The sequence below is a fragment of the Lissotriton vulgaris genome, chromosome 5 (assembly GCF_964263255.1).
Source record: "Lissotriton vulgaris chromosome 5, aLisVul1.2, whole genome shotgun sequence".
In the NCBI taxonomy this organism is placed as follows: Eukaryota; Metazoa; Chordata; class Amphibia; order Caudata; family Salamandridae; genus Lissotriton; species Lissotriton vulgaris.
In genome coordinates this window covers 54,920,057-54,944,297 of record NC_141693.1, presented here as the reverse complement: position 1 = coordinate 54,944,297, position 24,241 = coordinate 54,920,057, and the positions used below count along the sequence as shown (strand labels likewise).

Sequence of the window (24,241 nt, the reverse complement as noted above, 5' to 3'; positions counted from 1 at the left end):
CTCTGTCACCTCTCGCTCTCCCTCTTCCTCTCTCTCTCCCTCTCTCTCTCTCCCCCTTCTCTCTCTCCTCGCTGTCTATCACCTCTCCTTCGCCTCTCTCTCTCTCTCCTTCTCTCTCACCACCCTCTCTCATTCTCTTCCCTCTGTCTGTCACCTCCTCTCTCTCTCTCTCTCTCTCTCTCTCCTCTCTCCCTCTCTCTTTGTCACTCATTCTCTCTCTCTCACCCCTAGCCTTATCTTTACCCCGCGGTCTCTCCTCCCATCTCTCTCCCGCGCACACACTCCCCGCCCCCGCCCAGTGTGTGCTCATCGCCCCCTCTCACTATGTCTCCTCCATTCATGAAGAAGTCGGGCCCGCCCCCTGCCTGTCATCACCCCCCCCCCCCCTCCGCCCCCGCACATCAATGAGCAGGGAGAGGTCTGTGTTTACTGGCATTAAGCAGCGGGAGGACCCTGCCTCTCAGAGCCAGCATCCCTGGGGGGCCACACTGACAGCTCCAAGGTGGTGGGGGCTCCCAGACAGAGAGACATGCAGCTGGGGCGGGGGCCCCTCGACTGCCTGGGGCCCGCCTGTCTCCTGGCGTTGATGATGCTGATGGACGGCAGCGCCGCAGGTGAGGGGGGCACGGACCGAGGGGGGGGGGGGCGGGGGGGGGGGTCTGATCCGGGGGAGGGGGGTCCTAATGTGAGTCAGCCAGTGACCAGCGCCAGGACAGAAGGACACCAGTGTGGCGACAGGAGGGAGGGAGATTGATACTTAGGTTGGTGGGGGTAGATGGGTAATGGGCTGGGGAGTGGGGATGTCAATGCGCAAAGGGGGCTTTTCTGAAGGGGGCCCTCGGGGTAAGAACACGGATGTGTAGCGGACGGAAGGTACCAATGTGTAAAGCGCCAGGGGGAGGGGCCGGTGGGCGCTAGAGTGCGGATGAGGTAGGTGATTCCAGGAGAACTCGGTATGCTTGTGTCTGGTGTCTTCATGCGAGCAGCCTGTCTGTCTCTCACTGTTGGTGCGTCTGTCTCTCAGTGTGCCTCTCTGTCAGTGTGTTTGTCTCTCAATGTCTGCCTCTTTGTTAGTGTGTCTAACTGCGGGTAAGTCAGTGATGTAGTGTCTTTCACTGTGCCTCCCTCTTAGTATATCAGTGCACCTGTCTCTCAGTGTGCATCTGTCAGTGTGTCTGTCTCTTAGGTGTCTCTCTGTCAGTGCCTGACAGTTTACAAATCTGTCAATGTGTCTGTCACTCAGCGTGTCTCTCTGTCAGTGTATCTGTCTTTGTCGGTGTGCATCTGTCAGTGAGTCTGTCTCTCAGTGTGCAGCTGCCAGTATCTCTGTCTCTCAGTGTGCATCTCTGTCAATGTGTCAGTCTCTGTCAATGTGTCTGTCTCTGTCAGTGTATCTGTCTCTGTCAGTGTGCATCTGTCAGCGTGTCTGTCTCCCAGTGTGCATCTCTGTCAGTGTGTCTCCCTGCTGTATTTGTCTCCCTGTGTCTCCATGTCAGTGTGTCAGTGCAACTGTCTCTCAGTGTGTGTCCTTGTCACTGTGTCGGTGCACCTGTCATTCACGGTGTTTCCATGTCAGTGTGTCAGTGCACCTGTCTTTCACTGCGTTTCCATGTCAGTGTGTCAGTGCACCTGTCTTTCACGGTGTTTCCATGTCAGTGTACCAGTGCACCTGTCATTCACGGTGTTTCCATGTCAGTGTGTCAGTGCACCTGTCTTTCACTGTGTTTCCATGTCAGTGTGTCATTGCACCTGTCATTCACGGTGTTTCCATGTCAGTGTGTCATTGCACCTGTCTTTCACTGTGTCTCCATGTCAGTGTGTCAGTGCACCTGTCTTTCACTGTGTCTCCATGTCAGTGTGTCAGTGCACCTGTCTTTCAGTGTGTCTCCATGTCAGTGTGTCAGTGCACCTGTCTTTCACTGTGTCTCCATGTCAGTGTGTCAGTCCACCTGTCTTTCACTGTGTCTCCATGTCAGTGTGTCAGTGCACCTGTCTTTCACGGTGTTTCCATGTCAGTGTGTCATTGCACCTGTCATTCACGGTGTTTCCATGTCAGTGTGTCAGTGCACCTGTCATTCACGGTGTTTCCATGTCAGTGTGTCATTGCACCTGTCTTTCACTGTGTCTCCATGTCAGTGTGTCAGTGCACCTGTCTTTAACTGTGTCTCCATGTCAGTGTGTCAGTGCACTTGTCTTTCACGGTGTTTCCATGTCAGTGTGTCAGTGCACCTGTCTTTCACAATGATTCCATGTCAGTGTACCAGTGCACCTGTCTTTCACGGTGTTTCCATGTCAGTGTACCAGTGCACCTGTCATTCATGGTGTCTGCATGTCAGTGTGTCAGTGCACCTGTCTTTCACTGTGTCTCCATGTCACTGTGTCAGTGCACCTGTCTTTCATGGTGATTCCATGTCAGTGTACCAGTGCACCTGTCTTTCACGGTGATTCCATGTCAGTGTACAAGTGCACCTGTCATTCATGGTGTCTCCATGTCAGTGTGTCAGTGCACCTGTCTTTCACTGTGTCTCCATGTCACTGTGTCAGTGCACCTGTCTTTCATGGTGTCTCCATGTCAGTGTACCAGTGCACCTGTCTTTCACGGTGTTTCCATGTCAGTGTGTCAGTGCACCTGTCTTTCACGGTGTTTCCATGTCACTGTGTCAGTGCACCTGTCTTTCATGGTGTCTTCATGTCAGTGTGTCAGTGCGCCTGTCTTTCACAGTGTTTCCATGTCAGTGTGTCAGTGCACCTGTCTTTCACGGTGTTTCCATGTCAGTGCACCTGTCTTTCACGGTGTTTCAATGTCAGTGTACTAGTGCACCTGTCATTCATGGTGTCTGCATGTCAGTGTGTAAGTGCACCTGTCTTTCACTGTGTCTCCATGTCACTGTGTCAGTGCACCTGTCTTTCACGGTGATTCCATGTCAGTGTACCAGTGCACCTGTCTTTCACTGTGTTTCCATGTCAGTGTACCAGTGCACCTGTCATTCATGGTGTCTCCATGTCAGTGTGTCAGTGCACCTGTCTTTCACTGTGTCTCCATGTCACTGTGTCAGTGCACCTGTCTTTCATGGTGTCTCCATGTCAGTGTGTCAGTGCACCTGTCTTTCACGGTGTTTCCATTTCAGTGTGTCAGTGCACCTGTCATTCACGGTGTTTCCATGTCAGTGTGTCAGTGCACCTGTCTTTCACGGTGTTTCCATGTCAGTGTGTCAGTGCACCTGTCATTCATGGTGTCTCCATGTCAGTGTGTCAGTGCACCTGTCTTTCAGTGTGTCTCCATGTCAGTGTGTCAGTGCACATGTGTTTCAGTGTGTCTCCATGTCAGTGTGTCAGTGCACATGTGTTTCAGTGTGTCTCCATGTCAGTGTGTCAGTGCACCTGTCTTTCAGTGTGTCTCCATGTCAGTGTGTCAGTGCACATGTCTTTCAGTGTGTTTCCCTGTCGGTGTGTCAGTGCACCTGTCTTTCAGTGTGTTTCCTTGTCGGTGTGTCAGTACACCTGTCTTTCTGTGTACTTCCTTGTCAGTGTGCCGGTGCTGTAGTTCCCTGGGAGTGTGTCTCCTATCAGTGTGACTCTGTATGTCTCTACCTATCAGTGTGCCTGTAATGTGTCTGTCACTCTGTCTGTCAGTGTGTCTCTCTCTCAGTGTGTCTGTCTGTCAGTCTGTCTCTCTGTCCGTTTGTCTCGGTGTGTGCTCGCTCTCAGTGTGCCCTTTGGCTCGTCTATGCTACGTCACTCTATTTTCTCGTCAGTGTATCTGAGGCGTCTCTCTCTCCCACCGTGCATGTTTCACAGTGTCACTGTGTCAGTCTGTCTCTATCTCGCTCTCTCTCAACGTCAATGTCAGCCCGTGTCTGTCTCTGACTCACAGCGTGTCTGCCTCTCTGTGTGTCTGCCTCTCAGTGTGTCTGCCTCTGGGTGTGTCTGTCTCTCAGTCTGTCTGTCTCTCAGAGTGTCTGCCTCTCGGTGTGGCTGCCTCTCAGTGTGTCTGCCTCTCAGTGTGCCTGCCTCTCAGTGTGCCTGCCTCTCAGTGTGTCTGTCTCTCAGTCTGTCTGTCTCTCAGTCTGTCTGTCTCTCAGTCTGTCTGTCTCTCAGTCTGTCTGCCTCTCAGTGTGTCTGCCTCTCAGTGTGTCTGCCTCTCAGTGTGTCTGTCTCTCAGAGTCTCTGCCTCTCAGAGTGCCTGCCTCTCAGAGTGCCTGCCTCTCAGTGTGTCTGCCTCTCAGTGTGTCTGCCTCTCAGTGTTTCTGCCTCTCAGTGTTTCTGCCTCTTAGTGTGTCTGCCTCTCAGTGTTTCTGCCTCTCAGTGTTTCTGCCTCTTAGTGTGTCTGCCTCTCTGTGTGTCTGCCTCTCTGCGTGCCTGTCTATCAGTGTGTCTGCCTCTCAGTGTGTCTGCCTCTCAGAGTGTCTGCCTCTCAGTGTGTCTGCCTCTCAGTGTGTCTGCCTCTCAGTGTGTCTGCCTCTCAGTGTGTCTGCCTCTCAGTGTGTCTGCCTCTCAGTGTGCCTGCCTCTCAGTGTGTCTGTCTCTCAGTCTGTCTCTTAGTCTGTCTGTCTCTCAGTGTGTCTGCCTCTCTGTGTGTCTGCCTCTCTGTGTGTCTGCCTCTCTGTGTGTCTGCCTCTCAGTGTGCCTGCCTCTCAGTGTGTCTGTCTCTCAGTCTGTCTGTCTCTCAGTCTGTCTGTCTCTCAGTCTGTCTGTCTCTCAGTCTGTCTGCCTCTCAGTGTGTCTGCCTCTCAGTGTGTCTGCCTCTCAGTGTGTCTGTCTCTCAGAGTCTCTGCCTCTCAGAGTGCCTGCCTCTCAGTGTGTCTGCCTCTCAGTGTGTCTGCCTCTCAGTGTTTCTGCCTCTCAGTGTTTCTGCCTCTTAGTGTGTCTGCCTCTCAGTGTTTCTGCCTCTCAGTGTTTCTGCTTCTTAGTGTGTCTGCCTCTCTGTGTGTCTGCCTCTCTGCGTGCCTGTCTATCAGTGTGTCTGCCTCTCAGTGTGTCTGCCTCTCAGAGTGTCTGCCTCTCAGTGTGTCTGCCTCTCAGTGTGTCTGCCTCTCAGTGTGTCTGCCTCTCAGTGTGCCTGCCTCTCAGTGTGTCTGTCTCTTAGTCTGTCTGTCTCTCAGTGTGTCTGCCTCTCTGTGTGTCTGCCTCTCTGTGTGTCTGCCTCTCAGTGTGTCTGTCTCTTAGTCTGTCTGTCTCTCAGTGTGTCTGCCTCTCCGTGTGTCTGCCTTTCCGTGTGTCTGCCTTTCCGTGTGTCTGCCTCTCAGTGTTTCTGCCTCTCAGTGTTTCTGCCTCTTAGTGTGTCTGCTCTCAGTGTGTCTGCCTCTCAGTGTTTCTGCCTCTCAGTGTTTCTGCCTCTCAGTGTGTCTGCCTTTCGGTGTGTCTGCCTCTCTGTGTGTCTACCTCTCTGCGTGCCTGTCTATCGGTGTGTCTGCCTCTCAGTGTGTCTGCCTCTCAGAGTGTCTGCTCTCAGTGTGTCTGCCTCTCAGTGTGTCTGTCTCTCAGAGTCTCTGCCTCTCAGTGTGCCTGCCTCTCAGAGTGCCTGCCTCTCAGTGTTTCTGCCTCTCAGTGTTTCTGCCTCTCAGTGTTTCTGCCTCTCAGTGTTTCTGCCTCTTAGTGTTTCTGCCTCTCAGTGTTTCTGCCTCTCAGTGTGTCTGCCTCTCTGTGTGTCTGCCTCTCTGTGTGTCTGCCTCTCTGTGTGTCTGCCTCTCTGCGTGCCTGTCTATCAATGTGTCTGCCTCTCAGTGTGTCTGCCTCTCAGAGTGTCTGCTCTCAGTGTGTCTGCCTCTCAGTGTGTCTGCCTCTCCGTGTGTCTGCCTTTCCGTGTGTCTGCCTCTCAGTGTTTCTGCCTCTCAGTGTTTCTGCCTCTTAGTGTGTCTGCTCTCAGTGTGTCTGCCTCTCAGTGTTTCTGCCTCTCAGTGTTTCTGCCTCTCAGTGTGTCTGCCTTTCGGTGTGTCTGCCTCTCTGCGTGCCTGTCTATCGGTGTGTCTGCCTCTCAGTGTGTCTGCCTCTCAGAGTGTCTGCTCTCAGTGTGTCTGCCTCTCAGTGTGCCTGTCTCTCAGAGTCTCTGCCTCTCAGTGTGCCTGCCTCTCAGAGTGCCTGCCTCTCAGTGTTTCTGCCTCTCAGTGTTTCTGCCTCTCAGTGTTTCTGCCTCTCAGTGTTTCTGCCTCTTAGTGTTTCTGCCTCTCAGTGTTTCTGCCTCTCAGTGTGTCTGCCTCTCTGTGTGTCTGCCTCTCTGTGTGTCTGCCTCTCTGTGTGTCTGCCTCTCTGCGTGCCTGTCTATCAATGTGTCTGCCTCTCAGTGTGTCTGCCTCTCAGAGTGTCTGCTCTCAGTGTGTCTGCCTCTCAGTGTGTCTGTCTCTCAGAGTCTCTGCCTCTCAGTGTGCCTGCCTCTCAGAGTGCCTGCCTCTCAGTGTGTCTTCCTCTCAGTGTGTCTGTCTCTCAGAGTGTCTGCCTCTCGGTGTGTCTGCCTCTCGGTGTGTCTGTCTCTCGGTGTGTCTGTCTCTCAGAGTGTCTGCCTCTCGGTGTGTCTGCCTCTCGGTGTGTCTGTCTCTCAGAGTGTCTGCCTCTCGGTGTGTCTGCCTCTCAGTGTGTCTGCCTCTCAGTGTGTCTGCCTCTCAGTGTGTCTGTCTCTCAGGGTGTCTGCCTCTCTGTGTGTCTGTCTCTCAAGGTGTCTGCCTCTCAGTGTGTCTGCCTCTCAGTGTGCCTGTCTCTCAGTGTGCTTGCCTCTCAGTGTGCCTGCCTCTCAGTGTGTCTGCCTCTCAGTGTGTCTGTCTCTGAAAGGGGCTGCCTCTTTGCTGTGTTCCGCGTAGCTGAAATCTGCCCAGGCTTTGTCAAGAGCCCTTTAAAGATGGCTGCCACATGTGGAGAGACCCATTGTGTCTGTAGCAGCAGAACTGTACTGGCTGTAGGAGCTGACCCATTGTGGTTGTAGTAGCAGATCCGTTGTGGCTGTAGTAGCAGACCCATTGTGGTTGTATCTGCTGACCCGTTGTGGATGTAGTAGCTGACCCGTTGTGGTTGTAGTAGCTGACCCGTTGTGGTTGTAGTAGCTGGCCCATTATGATTGTAGTAGCTGACCCGTTGTGGTTGTAGTAGCTGACCCGTTGTGGTTGTAGTAGCTGACCCGTTGTGGATGTAGTAGCTGACCCATTGTGGTTGTATCAGCTGACCCATTGTGGATGTAGTAGCTGACCCGTTTTGGTTGTAGTAGCTGACCCGTTGTGGATGTAGTAGCTGACCCGTTGTGGATGTAGTAGCTGACCCGTTGTGGTTGTAGTAGCTGACCGTCTGTGGTTGTAGCAACTGACCCATCGTGGTTGCAGCAGCTGACCTGTTGAGGTTGTAGTAGCTGATCCGTTGTGGCTGTAGTAGCTGCCCAGTTGTGGCTGTACAAGCTGGCAAATTATGATTGTAGTTGCTGACCCATATTGGTTGTAGTAGCTGACCCGCTGTGGCTGTAGTAACTGGCCCATTATGATTGTAGTAGCTGACACGTTGTGGCTGTAGCAGCTGACTCATTGTGGCTTTAGTAGCTGACCCATCATGATTGTAGTAGCTGACCCGTTGTGGCTGTAGTAGCTGACTCATTGTGGCTTTAGTAGCTGACCTGTTGTGGCTGTAGTGACAACAAAGATTTGGTAGTGGTGTTCCCTGAAAGGGAATGACCGCACCTTCACACACGAGTTAAATGGAGTAGTAGTTAGGGACACAGAGTTATTAGGGATATATTGAATCCAGTCGGAGTGCTACGTAGACCACAGTCACTCACTACCAAGAGTGACTAAAAGCAGATCTGGAAGACAAGTAAATACAACAATGTAAAATTGGGTCACTTGAGTACTATCCTATCATCAATGTCAAAAATTGATCTATTAGTCAAAACAATTTTATGTTCCAAATATCAACAACATTACACAGTTTATCAACAATATTGTCCTTGAGTTAAGATTGCCAAGTCAAAGTCCTTTTGAGTGTGTTATTTCCTTTATTCATAAATATTAGAAGAAACAGCCAACACGTGTTTCGTTGATACCAGTTTGTACCAAGACTTTCTCAAGGTTCAAAGATGACTGAAAAAATACAAGTTGAAAGAATAATGATGATGAACAAGTGGATAAATCGTCCCGGACCCGAGCAAAAGTTGTGCCCTGATGAAACAATCTCAAATGGTCGTATGATAGGAAAATGTAAACGGTAGCAACAAATGTTGTCATAGACTGACTCTCTTGATTCTCAACCAGGATAAGGATGTGATATCATCAATTCGTATGATCACCAATTACCTCTAATAGGGTTGAAAGTGTAAATCCCACTATTTGTTCAAAGTATGTCTGTTCAAAAAACTCAAAATATCGAGGATGTAAGTTAATCGATTAATAGGAACGTGGAGAATCCCAGCGAGAGCAGGATCTCGAATTGTCGCAAACGAACATCACTTTCACGATCCGGAGTGTCCAGAATCCAAACGCTTGATAACGCGACCAAGGCTGACTCATTGTGGCTTTAGTAGCTGCCCCGTTGTGGTTGTAGTAGCTGACCTTATGTGGCTGTAGTATCTGACCAGTTGTGGCTGTAGTAGCTGACCATCATTTATAATAGTAGCTGACCCATTGTGGTTGCAGTAGCTGACCATTTGTGGCTGTAGCAGCGAACCCGTTGAAGTTGTAGTAACATTGTGGCAGCAGTAGCTGACCCCCTATGGTTGTAGTAGCTGACCCGTTGTGGCTGCAGTAGCTGTCCCATTATGATTGTAGCAGCTGACCCGTTGTGGTTGTAGTAGCTGGCCCATTATGATTGTAGTAGCTGACCCGTTGTGGTTGTAGTAGCTGGCCATTATGATTGTAGTAGCTGACCCATTGTGGTTGTAGTAGCTGGCCCATTATGATTGTAGTAGCTGACCCGTTGTGGTTGTAGTAGCTGACCCGTTGTGGCTGCAGTAGCTGTCCCATTATGATTGTAGCAGCTGACCTGTTGTGGCTGTAGTAGCTGGCCCATTATGATTGTAGTAGCTGACCCATTGTGGCTGCAGTAGCTGTCCCATTATGATTGTAGTAGCTGACCCGCTGTGGCTGTAGTAGCTGACCAGTTGCGTCTGTAGTAGGTAGCCTGTTGTGACTGTAGTAGCTGGCCCATTATGATTGTAGTAGCTAACCCACTGTGGCTGTAGTAGCTGACCATTTGTGTCTGTAGTAACATTGTGGCTGTGATAGCTGGTCCATTATGGCTGTTGTAACTGACCCATTGCGGCTGAATTAGCTTACCTGTTGAGGTTGTAGTAGCTGACTCGTTGTGGCTGTAGTAGGTGACTGTTTGTGGTTGCAGTAGCTGATCCGTTGTGGGTGTAGTAGCTGACCAATTGTAGTTGTAGTAGATGGTCCATTCTGGCTGTAGTAGCCAACCCAATGTGGTTATAATAGCTGCCCCTTTGTGGTTGCAGTAGCTGACCCATTGTGGCTGTAGTAGCTGGCCCATTATGATTGTAGTAGCTGACCCGCTGTGGCTGTAGTAGCTGACCAGTTGTGGCTGTAGAAGCTGGCCCATTATGATTGTAGTAGCTGACCCGTTGTGGTTGTAGTAGCTGGCCCATTATGATTGTAGTAGCTGACCCGTTGTGGTTGTAGTAGCTGTCCCATTATGATTGTAGTAGCTGACCCGTTGTGGTTGTAGTAGCTGTCCCATTATGATTGTAGTAGCTGACCAGTTGTGGCTGTAGTAGCTGGCCCATTATGATTGTAGTAGCTGACCTGTTGTGGTTGTAGTAACTGGCCCATTATGATTGTAGTAGCTGACCCATTGAGGTTGTAGTAGCTGGCTCATTATAATTGTAGTAGCTGACCCGTTGTGGTTGTAGTAGCTGGCCCATTATGATTGTAGCAGCTGACCCGTTGTGGTTTAGTAGCTGGCCCATTATGATTGTAGTAGCTGACCAGTTGTGGCTGTAATAGCTGGCCCATTATGATTGCAGTAGCTGCCCTGTTGCGGTTGCAGTAGCTGACCCATTGTGGCTGTAGTAGCTGGCCCATTATGATTGTAGCAGCTGACCCGCTGTGGCTGTAGTAGCTGACCCGTTGTGGCTGTAGTAGCTGACCAGTTGTGGCTGTAGTAGCTGGCCCATTATGATTGTAGTAGCTGACCCGCTGTGGCTGTAGTAGCTGACCAGTTGTGGCTGTAGAAGCTGGCCCATTATGATTGTAGTAGCTGACCCTTTGTGGTTGTAGTGGCTGGCCCATTATGATTGTAGCAGCTGACCCGTTGTGGTTGTAGTAGCTGGCCCATTATGATTGTAGTAGCTGACCCGTTGTGGTTGTAGTAGCTGGCCCATTATGATTGTAGTAGCTGACCCGTTGTGGTTGTAGTAGCTGGCCCATTATGATTGTAGTAGCTGACCCGTTGTGGTTGCAGTAGCTGACCAATTGTGTCTGTAGTAGCTGGCCCATTATGATTGTAGTAGCTGTCCCGTTGTGGTTGTAGTAGCTGGCCCATTATGATTGTAGTAGCTGACCCGTTGTGGTTGTAGTAGCTGGCCCATTGTGGCTTTAGTAGCTGACCCGTTGTGGCTGTAGTAGCTGACCAGTTGTGGTTGTAGTAGCTGGCCCATTATGATTGTAGTAGCTGACCCGTTGTGGTTGTAGTAGCTGGCCCATTGTGGCTTTAGTAGCTGACCCGTTGTGGCTGTAGTAGCTGACCAGTTGTGGCTGTAGAAGCTGGCCAATTATGATTGTAGTAGCTGACCCTTTGTGGTTGTAGTAGCTGGCCCATTATGATTGTAGCAGCTGACCTGTTGTGGTTGTAGTAGCTGGCCCATTATGATTGTAGTAGCTGACCCGTTGAGGTTGTAGTAGTTGGCCCATTATGATTGTAGTAGTTGACCCATTGAGGTTGTAGTAGCTGGCTCATTATTATTGTAGTAGCTGACCCGTTGTGGTTGTAGTAGCTGGCCCATTATGATTGTAGCAGCTGACCCGTTGTGGTTTAGTAGCTGGCCCATTATGATTGCAGTAGCTGCCCTGTTGCGGTTGCAGTAGCTGACCCATTGTGGCTGTAGTAGCTGGCCCATTATGATTGTAGCAGCTGACCTGCTGTGGCTGTAGTAGCTGACCCGTTGTGGCTGTAGTAGCTGACCAGTTGTGGCTGTAGTAGCTGGCCCATTATGATTGTAGTAGCTGACCCGCTGTGGCTGTAGTAGCGAACCAGTTGTGGCTGTAGAAGCTGGCCCATTATGATTGTAGTAGCTGACCCTTTGTGGTTGTAGTAGCTGGCCCATTATGATTGTAGCAGCTGACCCGTTGTGGTTGTAGTAGCTGGCCCATTATGATTGTAGTAGCTGACCCGTTGTGGTTGTAGTAGCTGGCCCATTATGATTGTAGTAGCTGACCCGTTGTGGTTGTAGTAGCTGGCCCATTATGATTGTAGTAGCTGACCCGTTGTGGTTGCAGTAGCTGACCAATTGTGGCTGTAGTAGCTGGCCCATTATGATTGTAGTAGCTGACCCGTTGTGGTTGTAGTAGCTGGCCCATTATGATTGTAGTAGCTGACCCGTTGTGGTTGTAGTAGCTGGCCCATTATGATTGTAGTAGCTGGCCCGTTGTGGTTGTAGTAGCTGGCCCATTATGATTGTAGTAGCTGACCCGTTGTGGTTGTAGTAGCTGGCCCATTATGATTGTAGTAGCTGACCCGTTAGTGGTTGTTGTAGCTGGCCCATTATGATTGTAGTAGCTGACCCGCTGTGGCTGTAGTAGCTGACCCGCTGTGGCTGTAGTAGCTGACCCGTTGTGGTTGTAGTAGCTGGCCCATTATGATTGTAGTAGCTGACCCGTTGTGGTTGTTGTAGCTGTCCCATTATGGTTGTAGCAGCTGACCCGTTGTGGTTGTAGTAGCTGTCCCATTATGATTGTAGTAGCTGACCAGTTGTGGCTGTAGTAGCTGGCCCATTATGATTGTAGTAGCTGACCTGTTGTGGTTGTAGTAACTGGCTCATTATAATTGTAGTAGCTGACCCGTTGTGGTTGTAGTAGCTGGCCCATTATGATTGTAGCAGCTGACCCGTTGTGGTTTAGTAGCTGGCCCATTATGATTGTAGTAGCTGACCCGTTGTGGCTGTAGTAGCTGACCAGTTGTGGCTGTAATAGCTGGCCCATTATGATTGCAGTAGCTGCCCTGTTGCGGTTGCAGTAGCTGACCCATTGTGGCTGTAGTAGCTGGCCCATTATGATTGTAGCAGCTGACCCGCTGTGGCTGTAGTAGCTGACCCGTTGTGGCTGTAGTAGCTGACCAGTTGTGGCTGTAGTAGCTGGCCCATTATGATTGTAGTAGCTGACCCGCTGTGGCTGTAGTAGCTGACCAGTTGTGGCTGTAGAAGCTGGCCCATTATGATTGTAGTAGCTGACCCTTTGTGGTTGTAGTGGCTGGCCCATTATGATTGTAGCAGCTGACCCGTTGTGGTTGTAGTAGCTGGCCCATTATGATTGTAGTAGCTGACCCGTTGTGGTTGTAGTAGCTGGCCCATTATGATTGTAGTAGCTGACCCGTTGTGGTTGTAGTAGCTGGCCCATTATGATTGTAGTAGCTGACCCGTTGTGGTTGCAGTAGCTGACCAATTGTGTCTGTAGTAGCTGGCCCATTATGATTGTAGTAGCTGTCCCGTTGTGGTTGTAGTAGCTGGCCCATTATGATTGTAGTAGCTGACCCGTTGTGGTTGTAGTAGCTGGCCCATTGTGGCTTTAGTAGCTGACCCGTTGTGGCTGTAGTAGCTGACCAGTTGTGGCTGTAGTAGCTGGCCCATTATGATTGTAGTAGCTGACCCGTTGTGGCTGTAGAAGCTGGCCCATTATGATTGCAGTAGCTGACCCGTTGTGGTTGTAGTAGCTGGCCCATTATGATTGTAGTAGCTGACCCGTTGTGGCTGTAGTAGCTGACCCGTTATGGCTGTAGTAGCTGCCCATTATGATTGTAGTAGCTGACCAGTTGTGGCTGTAGTAGCTGGCCATTATGATTGTAGCACCTGGCCCTCTGTGGCTGTAGTAGCTGACCAGTTGTGGCTGTAGTAGCTTACCAGTTATGGCTGTAGTAGCTGGCCATTATGATTGTAGCACCTGGCCCTCTGTGGCTGTAGTAGCTGACCAGTTGTGGCTGTAGTAGCTTACCAGTTATGGCTGCAGTAGCTGGTCATTATGATTGTAGCACCTGGCCCTCTGTGGCTGTAGTAGCTGACCAGTTGTGGCTGTAGTAGCTTACCAGTTATGGCTGTAGTAGCTGGCCATTATGATTGCAGTAGCTGACCCGCTGTGGCTGTAATAGCTGACCAGTTATGGCTGTAGTAGCTGGCCATTATGATTGTAGTAGCTGACCCGCTGTGGCTGTAATAGCTGACCAGTTATGGCTGTAGTAGCTGGCCATTATGATTGTAGTAGCTGACCAGCTGTGGCTGTAATAGCTGACCAGTTATGGCTGTAGTAGCTGGCCATTATGATTGTAGTAGCTGACCCGCTGTGGCTGTAATAGCTGACCAGTTATGGCTGTAGTAGCTGGCCATTATGATTGTAGTAGCTGACCAGCTGTGACTGTAGTAGCTGACCCATTATGATTGTAGTAGCTGACCCGCCTTGGCTGTAGTAGCCCGCCCGCTGTGGCTATAGTAGCTGACCCGCTGTGGCTGTGTAGCTGACCAGCTGTGACTGTAGTAGCTGACCCATTATGATTGTAGTAGACGACCCGCTGTGGCTGTAGTAGCCCGCCCGCTATGGCTGTAGTAGCTGACCCGCTGTGGCTGTAGTAGCTGACTAGTTGTGGCTGTAGTAGCTGACCAGTTGTGGCTGTAGTAGCTGACTAGTTGTGGCTGTAGTAGCTGGTCCATTATGATTGTAGTAGCTGACCCGCTGTGGCTGTAGTAGCTGACCCTTCACTTTTGAAACTTTATTTCGATTCATAGAAACAGAATTATAAAAGTATAACATAACATATTATACAATTTAAAAGAACCATGCAATAGTATTCCAGACATTATAAATTTCAATACATGATTTATAAATCGATTTAAAAGAATTCATGTATATTAAAAGAAACACTTTACCAGTACAGATACAATAAATGAATATTGGTGCCCAACTCTAAACTAATCGCATTTGAGGGAATCAACAATCCATGACAATTATTAATATCGGTTTCTAATGCTAAGTGCTACTCTGATAAAACTAAGAACAGCATTGCATATTGCTGGAGTTGATAGTGAGAGTAGGTGTTCATATCCCTCTTTATAATAACGGGATCCAAGAGATAACAGAATTGGTCTAATAAATCTACTCCTTGGATCTTTGTACAGGGAACAAAAAAGTATTAAATGGAGAGTGTTTTGAGAAACTTTGTTGTTACAAGCACACAAGGGTAAACTCTCACACCAGCCCACCTGTTGTGGAAATGCAAACAGAAAATGTAATGTATTCAAACGGAACCTAGTTAAGTAAAAACGCCATTGTGTCTGCCCTATATATGAAAGGTAAGGTTGATGGTACAACCTCCCCCTACGGTAGACCGCATTCTCGCTGGTTCGCAACATACCTAAGTCTGAGCGATAGGCCTCTTTAGTTAGTTGCTTTGTTTCAGCGCCAATAGTCTCAACTTCCGAGAAGATATGGCCCAAACCTATCCTAAGGAAGGTATCCTTGACATATGATAGCCATGGGATCTTATCATAATGCTCAAGCTTAAGACAGTCTAGTAGCATTTCCTTAGTTAGTTTCAGGTCATCTGAGCGCCAAACCTTAATCCAAAGCAGTAAGGGGGAAACATGGATGATGTCACTCACAAATTTTAAGCCTGCCTCAGTGTCACAAAATATGTTAGAGGTACTTTTTGGAACACATAAGAGGCGTTTTATGAACTTGTTTTCCATTACTTGGATATTGTTGCAGGATTGCGTACCCCATACACCCGCACCGTATGTTACAACCGGGATGCATTTTGCTTTGTATAGGGATTTCAATTCTACAACCGGTTTTTGCCCCAGTTTGCTAGAGAAACGAAAAATAGCCTCAATAGATTGGGTAGCTTTTTGTACACGCGTTGATGTTAACGGATCACAGCTTAAGGTTTTATGGAATAGATTCCCCAGGTAGTTGAAGCTATCAACTTTTGCAATAATCGAGTCCCTTACCACAAGCCTGCGGGTTTTTACCCCTTTCAGGCCACAGACCATGGCAAAGGACGTGGCAAAATTGACCCTTAGATCTAACCCCTGCATGAAGGTTTCAAAAGCATTTAAACAAGTTTGCATGCTATTTGCAGTTAGGGTCATTAAGACTGTGTCATCCGCATAAGATAACATCGATATACGTTTGCCATTTACCTGTGGAAAATCAGCACAGGTTTCCAACAGAAAGGCTTCCAACCCATTGGTGTAGACCAGGAACAAAAAAGGAGCCAGTATACACCCCTGGCGGACACCCTCAGTCGATGGTATGGGCTTTGTCATCTCACCTGTAGGACTGATTCTAACCTTTACTGTAGTTGCAGCGTGGAGTCTACGAAGTAAGGTAACCAATGGCTCCTCAAACCCAATGAATTCCATCATCTGCCATAATTTTCCCCTGCAAACAGTATCAAAGGCACTGGATAAGTCCATGAAAGCCAAGTGGACACAGCCACGCTTGGCTCTCATGTACTTACCCATGATCAGCGCCAGATTTAGGCACTGCTCATTAGTGCCCTTTCCCCTCCTAAACCCATATTGGGACTCAACAATAATACCATTAGATTTGGCCCAAGTTTCTAAACGGGCCAGAATCACTCTACCCATTAATTTACAGGACGCATCTATTAGCGATATTGGTCTATAGCAGTTAGGGTCACATTTGTTACCTTTTTTAATTATCGGGACCAATACCGCTTCTTGCCATGAAGTCGAGATGCGGCCGACCACAACTGCTTTAAACAGAAGTAATAAAAGGGGTGCCCACACATCTGTGTTATATTTAAACAAGGCCAATGGCACTGCATCCGGCCCTGGAGCTTTCAAAGCTATCCCCCTTCTAAGTGCGGCCTGTACCTCAGAAAGAGTCAGTCAATCAATCAATCAATCAGTGACACTTATAAAGCGCGCTACATACCCGTAGGGTCTCAAGGCGCTGGGGGGGGGGGGGGGGGGGGAGCCGCTACTGCTCGAACAGCCAGGTCTTCCGCTTCTTCCTGAAGGAGAGGTGGTCTTGGGTCAGGCGCAGGTCGGGAGGGAGGGAGTTCCAGGTCTTGGCGGCCAGGTAGGAGAAGGACCTTCCTCCTGTAGTCGCTCTTCGGATGCGGGGGACGGCGGCGAGGGCGTGGTTGGCTGATCGGAGGTGGCGTTTGGGAGCGTAGAAGTTGACTCGGCTGTTGAGGTAGCTCGGGCCTTGGTCGTGTAGGGCTTTGTGTGCGTGGGTGAGGAGGCGGAAGGTGATTCTTTTGTTGACGGGGAGCCAGTGAAGGTCTCTCAGATGTCCGGAGATGTGGCTGGTTCGTGGGATGTCGAGGATGAGTCTGGCTGAGGCGTTCTGGATCCGCTGGAGTCTCTTCTGGAGCTTGGCGGTGGTACCGGCGTAGAGGGCGTTGCCGTAGTCCAGTCGGCTGGTGACGAGGGCCTGGGTGACGGTCTTCCTGGTCTCGGTGGGGATCCACCAGAAGATCTTCCGTAGCATGCGTAGGATGTTGAAGCATGCCGAGGAGACGTTGTTGACTTGCCTGGTCATGGAGAGGGAGGAGTCCAGGATGAAGCCCAGGTTGCGTGCATGGTCTGTCGGTTTGGGTGCGGTGCCCAGGGCGGGAGGCCACCAGGAGTCGTCCCAGGCGGAGGGAGAGGAGCCCAGGATGAGGACCTCCGTCTTGTCCGAGTTCAGTTTCAGGCGGCTGGTCGTCATCCACTCGGCTACCTCTTTCATCCCTTCGTGTAGGTTGGCTCTGGCGGCGGCGGGGTCGTTGGTCAGGGAGAGGATCAGCTGGGTGTCGTCGGCGTAGAAGATTATGCTGAGGTTGTGTTTGCGTACGATGGCCGCGAGGGGGCTCATGTAGACGTTGAAGAGGGTGGGGCTCAGAGATGATCCTTGGGGGACGCCGCAGATGACTTCGGTGGCCTCTGACTTGTACGGTGGTAGGCGGACTCTCTGTGTTCTTCCGTCGAGGAAGGAGATGATCCATTCCAGCGCCTTGTCCTGGATTCCGACGTTGCTGAGGCGCCGTACTAGGGTGCGGTGGCAGACCGTGTCGAATGCCGCGGAGAGGTCTAGGAGGATGAGGGCCGCTGTTTCTCCGTTGTCCATCAGGGCTCGGATGTCATCGGTGGCGGCGATGAGGGCGGTCTCGGTGCTGTGGTTGGCTCGGAAGCCGGACTGTGAGGGGTCGAGGGATCCGTTCGTCTCGAGGAAAGCGGCCATCTGCTTGTTGACGGTCTTCTCGATGACTTTGGCTGGAAACGGGAGGAGCGAGATGGGGCGGTAATTCTTGAGGTCGGTGGGGTCCGCTGTTGGTTTCTTGAGTAGAGCGCTGAGTTCGGCGTGTTTCCAGCTCTCAGGGAAGGTGGCGGTGTCGAAGGATGTGTTGATGATGTCTCGCAGGTGGGGTGCGATGACAGCGTCGGCCTTGTTGAAGACGTGGTGAGGGCAGGGGTCGGTCGGTGATCCGGAGTGGATGGAGTTCATCGTGCGGATGGTGTCTTCGGTGCTGATCGGGGTCCAGGCGTGGAGGGTGGTGGTGGGGGGTGGTTGTTCGGTCATGGTGTGCGTTGGTTGGTTGTTGAAGCTGTTGTGTATGTCCGCGATCTTGTTGTGGAAGTATGAAGCGAGGGAGTTGCAGAGGTCTTGCGATGGGGTGATGTCGTTGTTTCCTGCGCTGGGGTTGGAAAGCTCTTTCACGATGTTGAAGAGTTCCTTGCAGTTGTGTGCATTGTTGTCCAACCGGTCCTTGAATGCTGTTTTCTTGGCGGCGCGGATCAGCTGGTGGTGTTTCCGGGTGGCAAGTTTGAAGGAGGTCCTGTTGTCCGGTGTTGGTTCCCTTCTCCAGACTTTCTCGAGGGCTCGGCAGTTCTTCTTGGAGCTCTTGAGTTCGTCGGTGAACCATGGGGCTTTCTTGCTGCCGGGTCTGCTGGGCGGGGTCCTCAGTGGGGCGAGTTCGTCCGCGCAGTTGCTGATCCACTTCGTGAGGTTGAGAGGCTGAGTGTGACTGCTGATTCCCTCCTTATATCGGGGAGCCCTTCAGGACAGGTTACGAGAGGAGCCCCCTTTGGGTTAAAAATTCCCCCGTAATGAGCCTCCCATATGCTCCCTGGAATATGAATCTGCAAGGTATCCTTTTCGTCGCTTTTTAAGAAAGGACGACTTATGACCTCCCAAAATAGTCGACTATCCTTTAAATCTGAGGCTCTACCCAAATCGTCCCATGCTTGTCTTTTTAATTCAGTTTTACGTTTGGTGATTGCATCTCTATAAGTTTTCCTTGCTACTCTAGCCAAACCCCTATCGCGAGGCACTTGACGTAAAGCTTTCGTTAGACTAGATGGCGCTTTAGAGCATTCGGAGTCGAACCATTTATGGGTATTACCCTTTTTTCCCCCATAGGTTTCAAGAGATGGGAGGCCACATTTGTTAAAAGAGCCTCAAAGTTATCGATTATTACATCTGGCTCATTTGAGGGCGTTAGACAGGCTTCAAACCTTTGTTTGTTTTTCTTAAAGATCTCCATCTCTAAGAGTTTTGCGTCTACCTTATCCCATCTTAAAGTAACCCCCTTGTTCTGACTAAACTTAATTGGGTGTTCTACAACCAGCATTCTCTTAAACACAGGGCACAGACTCAGGACGAGTGGGTTATGATCACTTGCTGGATTAACCTGAATCTGAAAATCGTTAATAAGATGAATGTATTTTCTAGAGACTAATACAAAATCTATAACACTCATCTAACCTCCCACTCCATGGAAGGTAGGAATACTCAAAGGTCTTGAGAAACTGGGCATATCTAGAGCGCAGAGGTCGTTAATAATTATAATATTATTTAGGGCCTCACCTTGCTTTGAATGCTTAAAATGTGCAAACGGCTGCTCATTTGAATCTACCAGGCCACAGACTCTCGAACCACTACGCTTACACAAACAACAATTAAAATCGCCTACCCACATGATGAAAAGAGGAGATATACTATTTGTTACTTTAACAATCTCGTCCTGTAATTTTTGTATAACCACTGTGATTTGAGGGTCAAATATATTGTAATACCAATTAATTAAGAGTAAGGGAATCAGAAATAAATCCTTAATCAAAAGTAATTGAAACCAAGGGCACGACACCAATGTGTCAATTCTTAAACTATCATGTTTTACAGAGATGGCTGTCATAAGGCCACCCTTAGCTCTTCAGGATTGTGAGGGTTCTGCGGCAACATTAGAACATTGGTAGCCATCCAAACCAGGGGACCCCTTGCACCATGTCTCCTGGACACAGGCTATATCGAAAGATTCTACAAATCTTAACCATACCGGGTCCTCTAGTCTCCTTGACAGACCAGCTATATTCCACGAAATCAGGCGGAATAAGTGGCCATCAATCATACTATCTGGATCCTCCATATGTGTAGAAGTTTGTGACTAAGTTATCTCGTCAGCTCCCAGGGTTGCTACCAATGGGCTACTACCTGAAGCCAATGGGATAGATTCTACCTGGCGGGGGCTATTTCTTTCACCCTCTGGTGAAATACCAGCAGACTGCATCCAAATACCTGTCTGGCACCCACATGGAGTTGGTGGTCAGTCCACCATCTCAAACAACTATATCTGTTCGAAGTAGGAATTACTCTCCAGTGGCCCCTAAAGGATGGATCCTGTATGGGATATCTATTGGGATTTCCTCCCCAATCTGCCCTAGTAGTGTATCTAATGGGGTTACTGCCCCAAACCTCCCACTCTCTATCCAAAGCTCGGTGGCCTACTCTTTGCCAGTGTTGATCATAGCCTAAGTCATTGTTGGTCCCTGGGGGATAAAAAAAATGAAAGACGTTTTATACCTATCCCTTCAATAGTGTATCGGGGACCCCATGAGCAAATATGGTTCACTGTACAGGGGTCCTTAAAATTAACCAGTATGCAGTCTCCCTCAATCAATTTCTTTCCATGGCCCACCCAGGGGACTCTACGAACTGTTAAAATCTGGCTAGACCGATAAGATGATAAAGGACGATTCTTATTGAGCCAGTGTTGGACCTTATTCATTAATGCCCAAGGAGGTTCATCTGTGGTATCTGACAGCTCGGGAACACCGGTCAACACTACCACAAAGGGACAAGCCTTTGGGGGGAGATTAGCGGGAAATCTATTATAAGACATTTTCCTATATTGGTCCCTAGTATCATTCTTTGTAGGTGCTATGGGGGTATTGCTGATCACCTTATCCTGAACAACAGGGTCTTTGGATTTTTCAGTGGTTTTCTTCTCTGCCACTGCTGCTGTAGCAGGAGATTTCGATATTGTTTGCCCTGCAGCCACTACTTTTGTTACCTGTGAAACAACAGGTTTATTTGTTGACAGTTTACTTCCCCCTAGTTTTGATATCCCAGATGTTAATGGATCTTTCCTTTTGGAGACACTGACTAATTCGGCTAATTGTTTTTCAATACGTAGCAAAACAATTTCTAAAGGAGAGATGTAGGATTTAATTAACTCACCCACTCTTATTAGAAGTTGGTTATCTACCCCTCTTTCGATTTCAATTTCTTTTCCCTTTTCACCCCCTACCGGGATAGTTAAAATATCAGTGGGCATATTTCCCGGTGACTCACTTGTAGCAGGATTTAGTGAATTTTTATTTCTGTTACCCCCCTTCTTCTGTACAAAATTATTTAAATTATTTCCCTGGTGCTTTGCGGACTCATGTATCTTTTTTGACCTTTTAGTTTTCTGTTGGTTCCTTCTTTTCTTAACAGCCCCCTCCCTCTTTCCTCTCAACTCTCTTGTTACCTCTGGTGTGGTATGCAGTGATAGGTCTGGGGTTTTTTCCAGCTCCAGGCTAATTTGGGAATCTGTCAGGCATACCGATGCCGATAAGTCCACCACGTTTGGGAGGCTATGTACGTCAGCGTAAACCTCTATCAGAGAGGATTTTCTGGTCTGATCAGGGGTTTTGGCAGTAGCTATATTGCCCAAAGAAGATCGTTTTTGGAGGGCAGCAGCTAGGTCTTGAGAAACTCTGCGTTCAAGATCAGCAATGCCTTGGTCAATAAAGGAATTCGCCTTTATCAGAAAATTATCTATGGGTCCTACTATCTGACCCCCTTCAGCCGCAGTTTTGCTCCTGCTACCTCGTGTGGTCATTATCACTAGATAGAAGGTAATAAACCAACCAGTTAGCTGTATAAAAGCAATATACAAGAGTTTTATACTGGAGGTAGGAAGACATGCACACAAGGCTTTATAACATAATATCAACGAACTTAGGGGGGGCCCGGTCCGGTCTTACTCGGTCTCTAACTGCCTCAAACGGCCCGCCCTTTGCCCGGGCTTCTCCCAGGACGCTCCCGCGCGCTCCCGCGCAGCGGTATGCTATGCCTGCTATAAGGGGTGGGAGAAGGTCAAGGGGCGGGGCAGGCAGGGAGAGCGGACCAGGTGGTGCAAATTGGTCGTGCAGGGACTCCTGGGAGATGGAGTCCCTGCGTCAGCGCTCGCAGCCATGCTGCCAATCTGCCCCTCGCCTCTCGAGCCCTCAGCGCCTCAAGCGCTAGTTGGAAATCAGGCTCTTCCCCTCCTAGGTCCGCGAAGCGGGACCCGCGAAGCGGGTCCGGCGAGCAGCAGGCAGAACCCCAGGGAAAGAACCCCAAGCGAAAAGAACATCAGACGATGATCCCAGCGAACAGCTCCTCTTCTTTAGGCAAAGTCAGTAGATGGCAGTAGCTGGCCCATTATGATTGTAGTAGCTTATCCACTGTGGCTGTAGTAGCTGACCAGTTGTGGCTGTAGTAGCTGACCAGTTATCGCTGTAGTAGCTGGCCATTATGATTGTAGTAGCTGACCAGTTGTGGCTGTAGTAGCTGACCAGCTGTGGCTGTAGTAGCTGACCAGCTGTGACTGTAGTAGCTGACCTATTATGATTGTAGTAGCGGACCCGCTGTGGCTGTAGTAGCTGACCCGCTGTGGCTGTAGTAGCTGACCCGCTGTGGCTGTACTAGCTGACTAGTTGTGGCTGTAGTTGCTGATCAATTGTGGTTGTAGCAGCTGACCCATTTTAGTTGTATTAGCTGGTGCAATCTGGTTGTACTAGCTGATGCATTGTAGCTGGAATAGCCCGCGAAGCGGATCCGGCGAGCAGCAGGCAGAACCCCAAGGGAAAAGAACAGCAGACGATGATCCCAGCGAACAGCTCCTCCTCTTTAGGCAAAGTCAGTAGATGGCAGTATCCCACGAAGGAAGGAAACTCAGCAGTTTTAAATCCTATGTGGTCAAGGGGCGGGGCAGGCAGGGAGAGCGGACCAGGTGGTGCAAATTGGTCGTGCAGGGACTCCTGGGAGATGGAGTCCCTGCGTCAGCGCTCGCAGCCCTGCTGCCAATCTGCCCCTCGCCTCTCGAGACCTCAGCACCTCAAGCGCTAGTTGGAAATCAGGCTCTTCCCCTCCTAGGTCCACGAAAGCGGGACCCGCGAAGCGGGTCCGGGGAGCAGCAGGCAGAACCCCAAGGGAAAAGAACAGCAGACGATGATCCCAGCGAACAGCTCCTCCTCTTTAGGCAAAGTCAGTAGATGGCAGTAGCTGGCCCATTATGATTGTAGTAGCTTATCCACTGTGGCTGTAGTAGCTGACCAGTTGTGGCTGTAGTAGCTGACCAGTTATCGCTGTAGTAGCTGGCCATTATGATTGTAGTAGCTGACCAGTTGTGGCTGTAGTAGCTGACCAGCTGTGACTGTAGTAGCTGACCTATTATGATTGTAGTAGCTGACCCGCTGTGGCTGTAGTAGCTGACCCGCTGTGGCTGTAGTAGCTGACCCGCTGTGTCTGTAGTAGCTGACCCGCTGTGGCTGTAGTAGCTGACCCGCTGTGGCTGTAGTAGCTGACCCGCTGTGGCTGTAGTAGCTGACTAGTTGTGGCTGTAGTTGCTGATCAATTGTGGTTGTAGCAGCTGATCCATTTTGGTTGTATTAGCTGGTGCAATCTGGTTGTACTAGCTGATGCATTGTAGCTGGAATAGCCTATCAGCTGTGATTGTAGTAGCTGACCCATTGAGGCTTTTGCTGACCTGCTGTGGTTGTAGTAGTTGGCCTGCTGTGGTTGTAGTAGCCGACCCATTGTGGTTGTAGTAGCTGACCCGTTCCATGTGTGACTAGATTGGCCAGTTCTTTTTTCTTAGAATTCTGGGACTTGTCATTTTATATGATCCCACTGGAAAACCAGGAGTACAAATCCCAGAATGCTAAGGACTGGATTACCTAGCCTGGCATGGAACTGGGAAGTTTGCAGCTTTGCACTGGCAGTCGTCCATGACTACCTTGCTGTGTTCTTTTGGGGCAATCATTTGCCAGCAACAGATCTGAGCCTTCAATTAATTTCTTGTCCTTTTTGCTGTTATCTTCTGATGGGCAAGGTGTTGGACAATTAGGAAATATTTGATCTATTTATTTCGAAGGAGCTCTATGTGTAGTCAGTTCAGCTTGGGGATCTTTTTGTTTGCCATACTTTTACCTCACTCTGTGGGTGTTTTTGGCTCTTCAGTGACAGTTCCTGCCCCTGAATGAGGTAGAGTATTAGTGGGAGTAGCTCAGGAAGCTCTAATTCTAATCTCATTGCTTTAGACAGATGAGTTGTTTCCTATTCCGAATGAGGTATTCGTTTTGGAGATGGGAACTCAAAGTTTAGATGTTGTTACTGATTTGTTGTAGTTAGCTCCATTCCCTCTCTAGTGAGGTACTCTCCAAGGTTGTGGTTCCAGATTGGAGTTCCATTCCTTGTCATGTGGAGAATTAGTAAGAGGGTAAGTTTGAGGTCTTCTAAGAATAGAATCTGTGATGAGAGCAGGGTAAGGGGTGTTAGGAAAACCATTCTTAGTAAATCATACTTGTTTTCCTTGTAGGATTGAGTAATTACTTCTCATACAAGGCTTAATTCCTTCCTCAGAGAACGTTTAGGTCAGTACCCCTATATTATTACATTGAGAGAGACTTTCCCCCTCGAAGGAAGAGGGGAGCTAAAGATTCTTACTTTTCTGGATTGGTGTTCTGACTACAAGACCCAAAGACGCATCCTGTCTAGACCCTCGTTCTGCCCAGTTGAAG

The 24,241-nt window shown here is 49.5% G+C and overlaps 1 protein-coding gene across 1 annotated transcript in view; it reads left to right on the top strand.

The window, feature by feature from the left end:
- Window positions 1-419: 419 nt before the first annotated feature.
- Window positions 420-24,241, top strand: part of LOC147710136 (uncharacterized) — a 148,843-nt gene continuing 125,021 nt past the window's right edge. The window contains exon 1 of the mRNA XM_086920832.1: window positions 420-614. Coding sequence (XP_086776958.1) covers window positions 530-614 — 85 coding nt within the window. The 5' untranslated portion in view covers window positions 420-529. The remainder of the gene's footprint in view (window positions 615-24,241) is intronic.